The 16,358-nt window shown below is 37.1% G+C and overlaps 1 protein-coding gene across 6 annotated transcripts in view; it reads right to left on the reverse strand.

Moving 5' to 3' along the window:
- Nucleotides 1-1,410: 1,410 nt before the first annotated feature.
- Nucleotides 1,411-16,358, reverse strand: part of BMPR1A (bone morphogenetic protein receptor type 1A) — a 138,359-nt gene continuing 123,411 nt past the window's right edge. For all 6 annotated transcript variants that reach the window (XM_059053932.2, XM_067025220.1, XM_067025218.1 and 3 more), the window contains 6 exons: nucleotides 12,113-12,305; nucleotides 9,182-9,479; nucleotides 7,377-7,552; nucleotides 6,308-6,438; nucleotides 2,185-6,220; nucleotides 1,411-1,547 (listed from right to left, as the gene is read on the reverse strand). In XM_059053932.2, the coding sequence (XP_058909915.1) occupies nucleotides 6,095-6,220; nucleotides 6,308-6,438; nucleotides 7,377-7,552; nucleotides 9,182-9,479; nucleotides 12,113-12,305 (924 nt within the window). In that variant the 3' untranslated portion in view covers nucleotides 1,411-1,547; nucleotides 2,185-6,094. The remainder of the gene's footprint in view (nucleotides 1,548-2,184; nucleotides 6,221-6,307; nucleotides 6,439-7,376; nucleotides 7,553-9,181; nucleotides 9,480-12,112; nucleotides 12,306-16,358) is intronic.

Consider the following 16,358-nt stretch of genomic DNA (forward strand, 5'->3'; position numbering starts at 1 on the left):
GACCAGAAAGATAAAGATCAGAGGAGTACCAGGTAGGCCACATATATTGCATCTAAAGAAGAGAACAATTCAGTAACAATTCAATAACCTTTCAGCCCTAGTCTCTGCATCTGAAATATTTTTTCATGTGCCTTTGCACTTGAACTAAGTTTCCTTTTACTGATTCCCAGCTTCAGGGTGACTTGCCCATTTGCTCTTACCCTGGGCTCACAGTGTTTAACTCCCCATGACTAGAACAGTGCCACTGCCATTAGGTGGCCTCTGCCTACACTCCTGGCCAACCACCTGCAGTGGACTGTGTCCACTTAGGCTGTACTGCTCCAGGGCTAAAGCCAGGCTTTCTTAGGAATATGCATCCAACTGAAGTATGAAGTGCAAGAAATGGTCCATGCATTAGGAACAGGCAGATAAATATTTCTCTAAGAGAATGAAGACTTAATGACCAAATTAACGTCTGCTTAAAATTACCTACAAGGATTAGACTATTCTGGAAGAAGAGTATCTCATTTCTTAATGTCTACTCTATTAATGCTACTAATAACGTTAAAGAAACCTTGGAAATAGTCACTCTTTCAACTAAACAGGGAGAGTAACATTATGCTGAGAAGGAAGAATTAATATATTTACCCAGTTTTTGAGTCAGCTTTTTTTTTTTTTTTTTTTTGCGGTATGTGGGCCTCTCACTGCTGGGGCCTCTCCCATCGCCGAGCACAGGCTCCGGATGAGCAGGCTCAGCGGCCATGGCTCACGGGACCAGCCGCTCCGCGGCACGTGGGATCTTCCCGGACCGGGGCACGAACCTGCGTCCCCTGCATCCGCAGGCAGACTCTCAAACACTGCGCCACCAGGGAAGCCCGAGTCAGCTTTTCATAGATGGAAAAAAAGCTAGGAAGTATTTGATAGGCCCAAGAAATCCCCGAGTCTTCTTTATCAAGCTGCACAAGAGTACATGCTATTGTTTCAAGAAACTGTCTTACAGTGACACTAAATGAGGATTCCAGTAAGGAATCTATAATAGGCTATCTCCAAACTTTTTTTTTTTGCGGGGGTGGGTGGGGAGACATCAACTAGTAACAAATCTTTTATAAGGATTTAACATGTTCAAATGCCTACAAAAAGGCATCACAAGGCACACTGAGTGAATTTACACACAACTGAAAACAGCTCTGACAGGTGGTGAGAACAATATTGCTACAGAACAGAAGGAAAACTACCTTTACTTCCCTGAAGTTTAAGCTTTTAAAACAGCATTTGTTGCAGCAGGAACACCATAAGGCCAGATAAATGGATTACACTATTCTGACTAAAAGAAGCTAGTTACAGGCAAGAAATCAGGCACTCTATTAGCAGAAAGAGAAAAAACTTGGAAGAAATTACCTGGCCAGGTAGTGAGATGAGCACTCTCTTACACTGCTCTTAGGAGTGTAAATGAGAAACCCTTCTTGGCAGCAAGACTGCAATATTTATCAAGAATCTCAGATTTTTTTTTCATCTTAAAGAATCTTTAAAAAGTTCATATCCACTGGTTCCATTTTTAGGAGTGTAATCTAAGAAAATAAATATATGAAGATTTATGTACAAGGATGTTCAATATATTGGTTATATTTTCCCAATGAAAATAACCCAAATATTCAACAGGGAATTATAAAAATAAACTGTTCCATCTACTTAGTGGAATGCTACATAGTCAATTTTTAAAAAAAATGTTTCCAATGGATATATAATGACATACTATATCTTAACATTGTAAAAAAATATGTAGCAGCAAAAAAGATCAAAAAGAAACATTCAACTGTAAATAGTTGTACTATCTGGCAATACGATTTTGAATGATTTGCTTCTTTATTCTTTCCTATGTTTTCCAAAATTTCTGCAAATGAGTACATATTTTTAGAATTAGAAAAAATGTTTTGGTCTTCCCTGGTGGCGCAGTGGTTGAGAGTCCGCCTGCCAATGCAGGGGACACGGGTTCGTGCCCCGGTCCAGGAAGATCCCACATGCCGCAGAGTGGCTAGGCCTGTGAGGCATGGCCGCTGAGCCTGCGCGTCCGGAGCTTGTGCTCCGCAACGGGAGAAGCCACAACAGTGAGAGGCCCGCATACGGCAAAAAAAAATAAAAAAATAAAAAATAATAACTATTATAACTTCTCTATCTACACAAAGGAAAGAGTGTGTGGCCACTTACCTGCCCTGTGTCCCACACTGGGTTTCTGGTGGCTGAAATGCACATCTCAGGGACATCTGTATGTACACTAACTTGTTATAAAATTTCACTGGATACATGACTATACACAATACAGTCCAAGCAGAGTATCACAAAACACATCACTAAAGTATACTAAAATAAGGTTATTTACTTAAAAATGATACACTGGATGTAATCTATATAGAGAACAAAGCAATTAATGGTAAACTTAATAAGGCACCTTTTAAACCAGATGCTGTACAAAATACATTTAGTGTTACATATCAAAGATGAATCTGTATTTTTTGGTGTTTTACAAATGCAAAATAAAACTGCTTGTTTTTAACCTTCTTTCAGTGTCTATGTACAAATTTCCTAATTAAGCTATAATGATACTTTCATTTTATACAATATATACTACATTTTGTTTTTAAATGGGCAAGGACAACAGTCACTAAAAGGGCTTAAATAATTCCATTGAAAGCATAGTATAGAGCACAAGCTAAAATTACAAAGTATTTAATCCTTTGCAAAAGCAGTATTCACATACCTTCCTTATAGGATGATTACACATAGCTTCATGTGATGCTGCCCTAGATTTAATCTGCTCTTTATGAACGTATCAGCTCTCTGCAGTTTTCACTGTGACTCTCATAATAGCACTGAGGCAAGAAGACGAACTGATACACTACTATTTTAATATCTGACCCAAGCAAATAATAAATATTACCACTTTTAAACAGTACAAGAGCTGCAACAATCTTTTTTTTAAAAAAATCAATTCTTATTTCTGTTGAAATTATTTTAGATATTTAGAAACATTTCAAAACGTGTATGAAAAGAAAAATAAATAATTTAATTTATAAAATCTTGCCTGGAATAAATTATTCAATATCAAATTTGATCTTGGGCCAACTTAGAGATGCATGACTCTTTAAACATTGTATTGCATTTTTGTTCTAAACAGAAGCAAAGCATCTGGGCAAAAAAAGGTACTGAATATTTTTTAGAGTGAATAAATAAAAAATCTGGCACATTCCAGGAAAACGTAATTTTCAAAAACTATAGGTCACTTTCTAAGCTCAAAAACACTCCTGAAATTGGAAAGGCAACACAAAATGTTGATTGAAATATCTTTTGTGAAAACATTTCCAGAGAAACCAGATTCGAATTTTATGCTTCAGAAACTTGTCCAATAAGAAAGCACAGGGAAAGCTTGGAAGAGACACACTGAAGCCAATTCCTAGCATGCATGCCTTTAATTCTAGAGATACTGATATTTACCAGTATAAAGAGAATTCATAAGGAGAATTTTCTTTGAGGGAGGATTAACTTCTATTATATTCAGGTAGTTTTGGTTTTTTGTTTGTTTTGATGTTTTAAGTTATTTAAAGGGATGACAGAAGCTACACATTTTTAAGATGCTAAGTTGTAAGCAGGACCAAATAATGGCTTCCAGGGTTTTACAAATTATTATTTATGGTACTATGTAATATTCTTTTACTCTTTAAATATTTAAATATGAACTTAGAAATTTAAGAGTAAGAATAAAAGGAGAGAAAAAATAGATTTCATGCAACTTTTTTTCAACTTTAGGATTTCAAAAATGGAATCATTTGCTTTTTAAAGAACATGTAATATTAGAAAATATTTTTATTGAACAAGTTTCTTGATATCACTTTTAATAGATCAATTTAATTAAAAAAATCATTATAATGCTCTTGTACTTATATATTATCTGCAATTGTCTGCTTCCATATACTATTTTAACATTTCTAAGAATAGTTTGCCTTTCCTTACATTTTTTTCTTTATTAAGGTGACAAATTATTTTCAAGATTTATAGTTTATCAAATAAAAAATAAATCAAGGTTAACCTTACACTAAGTAAATTAGAGCTCATAAGTATTCTTAAATCACTTGGAAATTTAGATTAAAATACCTGTACTTCTCAGTACAGAGATGGGGAAAACAATTCTCAAACAGGAAGTTATTGGGTACTATATATTTCAATATATAAATTTACTTATCTTGATGAACACTTCAAGCTTTAGTTATGTAAGATGAAAATTATTAAACTTGGTCAAAACTGTTAAAGCAAGTCTCAAATTTGTGATTGATGTATAGACAAATATGTAAGCATTTCATCCTTAAATGTCAGTCACATTTTTGGCAATGGACAGATACATGCTCTGATTCCTCCCCTTTAAAGATGTTTTTAACTATTTTGTGATATAATCACGTTTATTTTATGCTATATTCAAGAAAACTGTCTCACTTTATGCACCCATGAGTTGTTTGTTCAGAATAAGACATTAATATTTAAAAGGCATTACAGAAGTATAGTAAGTTTAAGTAGATCAGAATTACTCCTTGGGGAAACAAGGCATCCATAAAATATGTAGCATTTTATTGAATAACAGCTATATGGTATAGATATAGGTACTGACTAGATATTGAAGTTTTTGCCTGACTCTTCACCGTCTTCACAAACTTACTGAACAGGAATCATAAAACCAAAAATCTCAAATGATTTAAATGTCTAAAACAGTTGTTGACAAATGTATATTAACTGTGAGACAGAAATTTCTAATTGGAGGATCCTTTCATAAAGGAGAATTGAGATGATGGCATCTTAATGAAAGTCTATACCTATGGTTAGTTCTTGATATTTAAACAAAGTCCTAGACTTGATAACTACTTTGAATTAATTCTGAAAAATTTACATGTAGTTCTACTTTACAACATTTTTTTTCTGATGATCTTTTATTTTCCCTTAAGGATGGGATATGAGGTACACATAAGCTGGTTTCTATAGTATGAATGTATGTACATATATAAAATATGGTTGTAAAGGAGCAGGTGTTTTGCAAGTAAAGCATATTACACACAAAATATAAATAACTTCCCTTTTAAAAGTTACTGAGAAAAAAGAATACAGAACATGGTTATAGGCACTTAAATTGCTATCAAATGCAGTAATTAGTATTCACTTCAATAAGAAGTGTTTTCTTTAGAAGGTTCATGGCATTGGAAGATCCAACTTTGGATAGCATGCTTTTCATGACAAAAATGATTATTAAAAAAAAAAAAAAGAAAAAAAGAGTTTGTGATGGGAGGAAAATAGTCCAAATTTACATACACTTTAAACTCCTTTTGGCCTTTATATCAACTTTAATGTTAAAAAATAAAGTTGGTGGAGAAGCTAGCTCACTTGCAAGGTAAATAAATGGCTTTTATGTGATTGGCAAATCTTGGTCAGATAATGCATTTTTAAAGCACAAAACCAACAGCCACCAATATCTTCCTGTGCATTCATAAATTATTTTCTTCTAATGCAAATGGCAGCAGAGGAATTCTGGTATGCATGTATGTAGACAGACACACACACCCCATTATCAAGGCATGACTAACTATCATAAACTAAGCAGTATCCCAAACAGATCATGATCCATAGGCTGTTTACAAAGGTAGAATACAAATAGATTAAATTTTCTCAGGTAGAAGGTAAAAGTGTATATTTCTCCATCTCTGCTGAATTCATTTATCTTCTTAAGGCTTTCACAGAAAGCACCATTTTATGAACAGGTAATTCAGCACCCAGAGTTTGACTGGAGACATTAATCAGGATTGAAGTCTTGATGCAGTTCATAAAAACCCAATAAAAAAAAGGCATCAAAAACCACATTTATAATAAAGCTGTCCATATATAAAGAAGGAAGTGTTTAGAAGAAGTTCCCAGCTTGTATTCTACAGAGTACTGAAAGGTTTAATATTAGCAGCCTGTGAAGGTGTAGTGAGGAAAGAGTCTGAGAACCAAGTTAACATCCTTATTCTACTCTAATTCCACCCGTTCCTTGGGTGAAAACAGTTCTTGCAGTCTAGAATTTCTCCTCATGATTGTCTGTCTGTCAAATCTTTACATCTTGAGATTCAACCATCTTGGCAAGTGTCTTCTTGATTCTCAGAGCTGTAAGTCTGGAGGCTGGATTGTGAGCCCAGCATTCCGACATTAGCTTCAAAACTGCTCGTAGACACTGAAAAGTAAAGAGAATGTAGTGAGTAGGTAAATATCGTTGGCAACACTCAGCAATCACTTCCTAAGGGGACTGAATTCCACTTACTTCATCACTGTTCCATCGATTAGACACAATTGGCCGCAAACGTTTGACACACACCACCTCACGCATGTCTTCATATGATGGATCATTGGGTACCATGTTATAATATGGCAATTGGTACTCCTCTACAATTCCTGTAGTGAGTGAGAAAGTATAGTGGGCACAAAACCGGTGGCTGGACAAAATACATCAATCCATTCAGTACCTCCTACTGAACTATGGAACTGAAACAAATCCCTCCATAAAGAAGAAAAGACTACAGAGTGGATGATTCACTTTTAATAGTAAATGTATGTTCTCTTATTTTTATGTCTAATTATTTTCTCTACCCCCACCATAGCTGTCCATATTGGACATACCAACATCCCTTAAAATAAGCAAGGTGAACCACTCACTTACCCTAAATTTTCAGTCTAATTATTTATGTACACAATTGTTTCTACAATTGAATGAGGTTCTAATTTTTTTAATTATTTTTTTTCTGCAGTAGAAAGACAACATATATGCAGAAAAGAGTTACAATAAAGCAGACCTGAAACTGCTATTCTTAAAAGGCGGCCTGCTTTCAAGACTGGCACTTGACTGGTGTCTGGGTACCTGCCTGGTAAACAGCTCCCTACACTCATATTTGGAATTTTGATACGTACTAGGCAGAGGATGCCCACATAACCAGCCTCCAAAAAAATCTCTGGGTACTAAATCTCTAATTAACTTCCCTGGATGACAATATTTTACACATTATCACAATTCACTGCTGGAGTAACTTAAGCAAATCCCAAGCGACTCCACTGGGAAAAGACTTCTGGAAGTTTGTACCTGATTTCCTCTAAACTTTCTGCCCCGTGCACCTTTTCCCTTTGCTAATTTTGATGTGTAGCCTTTCAGTGTAACAAATTTTAGCTGTGAAGACAACTATATGCTGAGTCCTGGGAGTCCTAATGAAATCACAGAACCGGGGAGGGGTCTTGGGGATCCCTGACACACATGACATCTGAATTATACAATTGGAGCTGTTATTTTTTGAATGATGAGTGTACAAACATAACCAGAAACATGCTACCTAAACTCCTACCTCCTGTGATACAACGACGAGCCATTTCCCAAATAATCAGGCCAAAGCTATAGATGTCAGCCATTATGTAGGGCTGGAAATGGTTTTTATTCAGGCTTTCATCTAGCACTTCTGGAGCCATGTAGCGTTTGGTACCCACCCTAGTATTCAAAGGTACATCAACTTCATTTGTATCACTGAAACAGAAGACAGACAACGTCCAGGTTGAGGGCCAAGAACAAAATCGTTTCTCATCTATTTTTGTCGCATATTGTAAAAGTCAGGGTCCTCTCTCTGTATATATATAACAAAATAAAATAAAGATCTATCTATCTATCTAATATGTCTACATTCCCTTATCAGAAATCCTTGGGGTCAGATGTATTTTGAAATTCAGCAACTTTCAGATTTAAAAAAGTAATACACCCTTTAAATATATGCTATATATTATATAAATCTCCAGCAGGGTCTCCAGCAGTACTCAATCAAAATCATTAGTAAGTACACAGGGAAAAATTAAGTATGAATATTCATACTAAGCTGGATAAATAAAGTCAGTAAATACCTCACATCAGTTCAGGTCAAGTTTTGTCACCAAACAAGTTTTGTGCCTCTCTAAGAAAGAGAACAATACTGAATATAAAAAAAGTGGTATATAATTATATCCCAGAACAAGTGAATGTGAAAATTAATTGAGAGGAATCATTTGCTTTTATCATTCTCATGTGATCCTTTGTGATTTAGGATTACATTTTTTTTCTTTATGGGTCCAACCAACTTAGTTCTATTGTGAGTAATGTTTACATAATCATATTGAAATGATATTTATTGTTTTTTTTCAATTTTTGGAGTAAATTTTAGAGTTAGAAGACATAAATGATTTGTTTTTAGGTCCCCAGATCTATTAGGTTCTGAAAACTACTCTGAGGCAGAGATTAATATAATGTATTTTATATTTTCTTAAATTAGCATCTGATGAATATTTGAGCCAATAAACACTCCACTGATAAAAACAACAGGATTAGAATACTGTAAAAATGATGGAAGAAGATTAAATTTTTAAAATGTTTGCTTTATTATGGACTAGTACTTCTATTTTATGGCCTGAAATGAGTTTTGAAATGTGAAATGGCTGCTGTATTCCAGAATTATAACATTAAAACAATTTAAATGGTTTTCTAAAAATTTGATATTCTCATTGTTTAAAAATACTGACAATATCAACTAGTGATGACGAAATGGCGTACTTATATCTTGTTTATGGGAGTGTAAACTGATGCACGCTTTCTAAAGGGATAACCTACAACATACTATTAATATAACTTAATATGTACATACTCTCTGTATAGCCCCTTCTCTAGCAATTCATCATGAAGAAATACTTGTACAAGTATTCAAGGATATTATATATGGATAAAATACAATATTCATTAAAGCATTTTTTAAATGATAGAGATAAACTGGAGGCAACTTTAATGTTCATCAGTTGGGTCACAGATGAAATAAATTATAGTACATCTATAAAATGGAAAACTTTCCTTAACACTGTTAAAAAGAATGAAGTAGATCTATATATACTGAAACGGAAGGATGTCTAAGACAATAAAAAGTAGGAAATCAAGAATTATGTAGAGTAGGATGTAATTTTTGTTAAAAACAGAAAACACAATGACAACAAAACACGAAGACAAAAACCCCCCAAAACCCAATTTATATAATTATATAAGCACAAATACATGTTTGGAAATCCACTGTCCTGAATACAAACAGGTAAATATCTTTAGGAGATTACAATAATTTCAAAACAATGGTAAAGAACCACTCACCTGTTGAATTTAACAGCAAGGCCCAGGTCAGCAATGCAGCAACTTCCATTTTTCTTGATGAGGATGTTTTTGCTCTTTAGGTCGCGATGAGCAATTGCAGGCTTTCCTTGAGTGCCATAAATTTCTGTGTGGAGATGGCACAGACCACAGGCAGCTGAATAAGCCAACTTAAGCAGGGCTCTGGTGTCTAGTGTAGCACATTTCAGGAAATCATAGAGAGATCCGTTTTCATGGTAATCAGTAATCAAATAGAGCTGAGTCCAGGAACCTGTACCTTTAATATCTGCTGCTATAAAACCTGTTCAATTAATGAATTTAAAAGGTTAGTTATCAGATGTGGCTAGGAAGAATAACGAATGCTCATTTAGGATATTGAGAATAACTTAGGTATAATCTACAGGTAATAAAAATTTAACTTGCCTGACAAAATCTCTTGAATATGTTACCAAAATTTTTATTTCTGTCATTTACATATAAAAGTCTATACTTTTGTAATTAATTTAAAGTAATCTTAATGATAATCATAATTATTATCATTTGATAATATGACTAAGAAAAATGTCACATATATAATAATCTAAGGAAATGTTATTAATCTACATGATTCTGTAAGTATGAAGAACTATAAAGAAGGAATGTGGAAAAGGCTCTTCATTTCAAACTGAAAAGTGGACCCATTAAAATAATAAAGTTAGGGCTTCCCTGGTGGTGCAGTGGTTAAGAATCCGCCTGCCAATGCAGGGGGCATGGGTTCGATTCCTGGTCCGGGAAGATCCCACATGCCTTGGAGCAATTTAATCCGTGTGCCATAACTACTGAGCCCGCGCTCTAGAGCTGGTGAGCCACACTACTGAAGTCCATGCACCACAAGTACTGAAGACTGTGTGCCTAGAGCCCATGCTCTGCAACAAGAGAAGCCACTGCAATGAGAAGCCCGCATACTATAATGAAGAATAGCCCCCGCTCGCCGCAACTAGAGAAAGCCCGCATGCAGCAACGAAGACCCAACACAGCCAAAAATAAATAAAATAAAAATAAAATTAAAAAAAATAATAATAAAGTTAAATATGTTCAACTGAGAGTTCACTCCTAACTAAGCCAACTCCCACTTGCCCATCAATGCCTTATCACATTTTCCTTTTCAGCCTGGCTCACTGACAAGCAAGTTCACAGTACTGGCCTCCTTTCTTTCTCCTTTCTCTTCTCCTCCCTCTCTTCAGAAAAAGGTGAGTGCTGAGTTGAATAATGTTGCCCCCCCCCCATTCATGTCCACCTGGTACCTATAAATGTGACCTTATTTGGAAAACAAGGTCTTTGTAGATATAATCAAGTTCAGATGAGGTGGTACTAGGTTAGAGTGGGCCCTAAATCAATGACTGGTATCCTTATAGGAAGAGGGAAATATGGATACAGACACACAGGAAGAAGGCCACGTGACAACAAAGACAGAGAACAGAGTGTGGTCTCCCAAGCCAAGGAATGCCGAAGATAGTTGGCAACCACCGGAATCTGGAAGACGCAAGGAAGAGTCCTCCCCTAAAGCCTTCAGAGAGCATGGTCCTGCCAACACCTTGATTTTAAACTTCTGGCCTCCATAACTCTGAGAGAATTAAGTTTCTACTGTTTTAAGCCACCTAGTCTGTGGTACTCTGTTACGGACAGTCCTAGGAAACGAATATAATTAGTATAGGAAACTATATTCTTAGCAACATGCTATGTACTCTCTAAATTAAAGGGCAAGGAAATAGTACCTGAATAGAAAGTCAGGGAAGGTAGATGAGTTTATGCACCCTACTGATCAGATCATACCTAGGTTATTTTGCTACTGTGTACATGGGGGTGAGGAGAGAGACCTACTAAGCATAGAACATAATAAATGAAGCTACATCTTATGAGGGAGGAGGGTGATTTAATTTGCAACAGGCAAAGCTACATATAGTTCAAATTACCCTAGAAAATTGCTTAAATTACCTTTAAAAGACTTGTTTTTTGTTACTATATGACTAAGTCCAATAAACTGTATTACTTCCACTTTGAAACTCACTGCTGTTTCTCCTCAGCTGGGTAGTAAATATAGAAATACCTTGTTTAACTGAGCTTCACAGATACTGTGTTTATAACAAATTGAAACTCTGTGGCAACTCCTGCCACAAGTCTATAGGAGCCGTTTTTCAAACAGCATTTGCTCACTTCATGTGCCACATTTTGGTAATTCTCACAAACCTTCAAACTTTTTCATCATTATTATTTAAAATAATTTTTTTTTTTTTTTTGCTGTACGTGGGCCTCTCACTGCCGTGGCCTCTCCCGTTGCGGAGCACAGGCTCCGGACGCGCAGGCTCAGCGGCCATGGCTCACAGGCCCAGCTGCTCCGCGGCATGCGGGATCCTCCCAGACCGGGGCACGAACCCACGTCCCCTGCATCAGCAGGCGGACTCTCAACGACTGCGCCACCAGGGAAGCCCTCATTATTATTATATTTGTTATGGTGATCTGTGATCAGTGGTCTTTGATGTTACTATTGTAATTGTTTGGCACTTTTTAGCAGTAAAGTATTTTTAAATTAAGGTATGTACATTGTTTACTAGACATAATGCTACTGCACACTTAATAGACTACAGTACAGCATAAACATAACTTTTATATGCACTTGGAAACCAAAATATTTGTGGGACTTGCTTTATTGTGATATTTGCTTTATTGCAGTGGTCTGGAACCCAATCCCAAAATATCTCCGAGCCATGTCTGGAAAGTGGTTGGTTGCCATTCAGGACTGGGTTGTATTTTAACTGTATATTCCACTAGGTTTCCTTTAGCCAAATGCACACAACTGAACTCACATATGTTTTCAAAGCCCAAGTGCCAGGCTTCCACCGGCATCCCACTAACCTTGAAGAATATGGAACTGACTAAAATCAAACATGTACTCACCGAGTATGTTTTCATGGCGCATTAGCACGGTTTGATAGATTTCCGTTTCTCGAAACCAGCTAGCTTCTTCAGTGGTAAAAAACACTTTGACTGCCACTTTCTCACCACGCCATTTACCCATCCACACTTCTCCATATCGGCCTTTACCAACTTGCCGAACCATCTGAATCTGTTTGGCAATAGTTCGCTGAACCTTCACAGGAAAAAGTAAAATGAGAAGAACATTAAGATTGAGAAAGTGGTTTAATAGGCCATCCCATCAAAAAGGATGGTATATACAACCAACCAACTCGAAGATTAAAATATATACTGTCAGCCTCCATATCCATTCTGCCGCCTTGGATGTGGAAGGCCGACTGTAAGGGACCTGAGCATCTGTACATTTTTGTATCTGCAAGGGGTCCTGGAACCAACCCCTGAGGTCGATCCTGAGGGAGGACTGTACTGTATTCAAAAGGAGATGTAACAATATACAGTATATTCTAAAATCACAAAATAACAGATTAGTCAATGTGGCAGATTGTTTGCAAAAATGGACTATATAATTCCCCTCCCACTACACACACCCTTGGGTAGTCTCCTCCACAGACTCTGGGCTTGGCTACATGTCTTGTTTTGGGCAAAAGAACAACAGCAATTGTAAAACAAGTGAAAAGTCTTTGTGCACCGGGGATTGCCCTTTCTTGCCATTCTAGGGCACGCTGTGACCAAAACGAGTAAAACCATACCAACTGTTGGCCATGTACATAAACTATATCATTTGGCTCCCGCTGAGCAAATTCGGAAAAAGAACTGCCCAGAAGACCCACAGAATCATGAAAAATAACAAATGTTTGTTGTTTCAAGCCACTAAGCTTTGGGGTGGTTTATAATGTAGCAAAATCTAAATGACAGTTAAAAATACTCAACTCAGTCTGTAAGACCCTACATGATCTGGTCCCTGCCTAACTCTCCTGCCTGATCATTGACTCTAATCCCCTACCCTCACCCCTCTTTATTTACTTTGTTTCAATTTTTAGAATTCACTCAAGCTCATTCCTGTCTCAATCTTTTTGTATGTGCAGTTCCCTTTACTTAAGAGTGTTGTTTCTCTCTTAAACACCTTCATAGCACATACATATTTCTCAGTTGCTGCACTTATCACAATTATTTATATACATATTTGTTTGAATTCCATCCCCCACTACTCACAGAATACAGATATTTATTTAGGACAATACTTGAAGTACAATACTGCTTTCATTAATATCTGTTGGATGAAACAGGCAGGTAAGTTGCTACCTTTCATTTTCAGAAGCATTAGCAGCCATTCTAAATAAAAAAAACAACACTAAGGTCCCAGTTGGAAATGTAGTTAAAATGGGCTAGATTTTATGAACATCTAAACTGACTTACTTTATGTATCACTTATCACAAAATCCTTTTGTGATTTCATTTTAGAAAGCCAGAATTATTGAGGTCTAATTTACATATACTAAAAGGTACTCTTTTCAAGAACTGTGTTTTGAGAAATGTATACAGTTATGTAACCACCAACATCACAATTAAGATACAGAACACTTCTACAACCCAAAAAAGTTCCCTTTACCGCTTGAAAGTCAATCACCTCTCCGCCTACCTTGAGTCCCTGGCATGACTGATCTTTTTTCTTTCCCTACAGTTTTGAACATGACATAAATGGAAACATACAATAGACAGCCTCCGTATCTAGCTTCTTTCATTCAGCATAAAATACTTTGAAATTTACCTGTGTTGTTATTGCATGCATCAGTAGTTTGTTCCATTTTACTGACAAGTAGTATTCTACTCAATGAATATACCACAATTTGTTTATCCATTTACCAACTGATGGACTTTTGGGTTGTTTACAATTTATCATTAATAAAGCTGCTATGAACATTCACAGTCAGTCTTTGTATGAACATGTTTGCATATTCCTTCTGTAAACAATTAGCAGAAAGACTGCTTCACTGTATAAAAAGTATATGCTTAACGTTTTAGTCAGCTATCAACCCGTTTTCCAAAGTAGCTGTATTCTGCATTTCAATCAGCAATGTATGAGATTTCCAGTTGATTTATATTATTTTATTTATTTATTTATGGCTGCGTTGGGTCTTTGTTGCTGCACGTGTGCTTTTCTCTAGTTGGCGGCGAGTGGGGCTACTCTTCGTTGCGGTGCACGGGCTTCTCATTGCAGTGGCTTCTCTTGCTGTGGATCACGGGCTGTAGGTGTCCAGCCTTCAGTAGTTGTGGCGCGCAGGCTCAGTAGTTGCAGTGCACAGGCTTAGGTGCTCCAAGGCATGTGGGATCTTCCCGGATCAGGGCTTGAACCCGTGTCCTCTACATCGGCAAGCGGATTTTTTTTTTTTTTTTTTTTTTTTTTTTTTGCGGTACACGGGCCTCTCACTGTTGTGGCCTCTCCCGTTGCGGAGCACAGGCTCCAGACGCACAGGCTCAGCGGCCATGGCTCACGGGCCCAGCCGCTCCGCGGCACGTGGGATCTTCCCGGACCGGGGCACAAACCCGCGTCCCCTGCATCGGCGGGTGGACTCTCAACCACCGTGCCACCAGGGAAGCCCTCGGCAGGCGGATTCTTAATCACTGTGCCACCAGGGAAGCCCTGATTTATATTCTTTCCTGTTTTTTTTCTTTTTTTGCAGTACGCGGGCCTCTCACCTCTGTGGCATCTCCCATTGCGGAGCACAGGCTCTGGATGTGCAGGCTCAGCGGCCACGGCTCACGGGCCCAGCCGCTCCGCGGCATGTGGGATCTTCCTGGACCGGGGCACGAACCCGTGTGCCCTGCATTGGCAGGCGGACTCTCAACCACTGCGCCACCAGGGAAGCCCCCTGATTTATATTCTTTTTTTTTTTTTTTTTTTTTTTTGTGGTACACGGGCCTCTCACTGTTGTGGCCTCTCCCGTTGCGGGGCACAGGCTCCGGACGCACAGGCTCAGCGGCCATGGCTCACGGGCCCAGCTGCTCCGCGGTATGTGGGATCTTCCCGGACCGGGGCACGAACCCGTGTCCCCTGCATCGGCAGGCGGATTCTCAACCACTGCGCCACCAGGGAAGCCCCTGATTTATATTCTTTTCCACACTTAATATTCTCAGTTTTTGTCATACTAGTGAATGTGTAGTATCTCACTGTATTTAATCTGCATTTCCCTGATGATGCTGAGAATCTTTTCATGTGCTTATCTGCCATTCTTATATCTTCTCTGGGCAAGTGTCGGTTTAAATCGTTTGTCCATTTTTTAAAAATTGGGTTGTCTCATTACTGAGTTGTAAAAATTCTTCATGTATTCTGCAACACAAATTCTTTACCAGAACTCCTTTGCCAGTCTGTGACTTGTTTTTTCACTTTTTTAAGTGTTTTCTGAATAGGAAAAGTTTTAATTTAAAGAAAGACCAACTCATCATTTTTTAAAATGACTCTTGCCTTTTGTGTCCTAAGAAATCTTCACTCAAGGTCACAATAATTTTCTAAAACATTTTCTTTTAAAGGTTTTATACTTTAATTTTTACATTTAGGTCTATGATCCATTTCAAGGTAATTCTGTATATGGAGCGAGGTAAGGGTCAAGATTCACTTTGGGCAAATGGATGCCCAATTTTTCCTGCACCATTTGTTGAATGGACTCTTTTCCCCACTGAATTAATTACTCTGGCATCCAAATCAATTGGTCACACATGTGTGCACCATTTCTAGACTGTATTCTGTTCCACTGATATACATACCTATCTTCATGCCAGGATCACACAGTGTTGACTACTGTAGCTGTACAATAAGCCCAGAAATCAGGTAGTGAATCCTCTTTATTCTTCTTTTTCAAAATTGTTTTGGCTCTTCTAGGTCCTCTGCATTTCCAAATAATTGTTAGAATAAACTCATCGATTTCTACAAAAGTTTGCTCTGATTTTGATTTGGATTGAATTGAAACTATAAATCAATTTTAGCATAACTGAAATCTTAATACTGAGTCTTCTGATTCAAAAACAGGTTAAAAACCTTAACGCTTATTAAGGGTTTTGTTCATTTCTTTTGGCAATGTTTTCTGATTTTAAGTGTATAGGTCTTACATAAATTTTAAGTTTACTCCAAAATATTTCATGTTTTTGATGCTATTTTAAATGATAGTGCTTTAAAATTTTAATCCCTAATTGTTTATAGCCAGTGTACATAAATTCAATGATTTTTGTACAATGACCTTGATAAACTCACTTATTGGTTGTTGTAGCTTTA

This window comes from Kogia breviceps, chromosome 2 (genome assembly GCF_026419965.1).
Source record: "Kogia breviceps isolate mKogBre1 chromosome 2, mKogBre1 haplotype 1, whole genome shotgun sequence".
NCBI lineage: Eukaryota > Metazoa > Chordata > Mammalia > Artiodactyla > Physeteridae > Kogia > Kogia breviceps.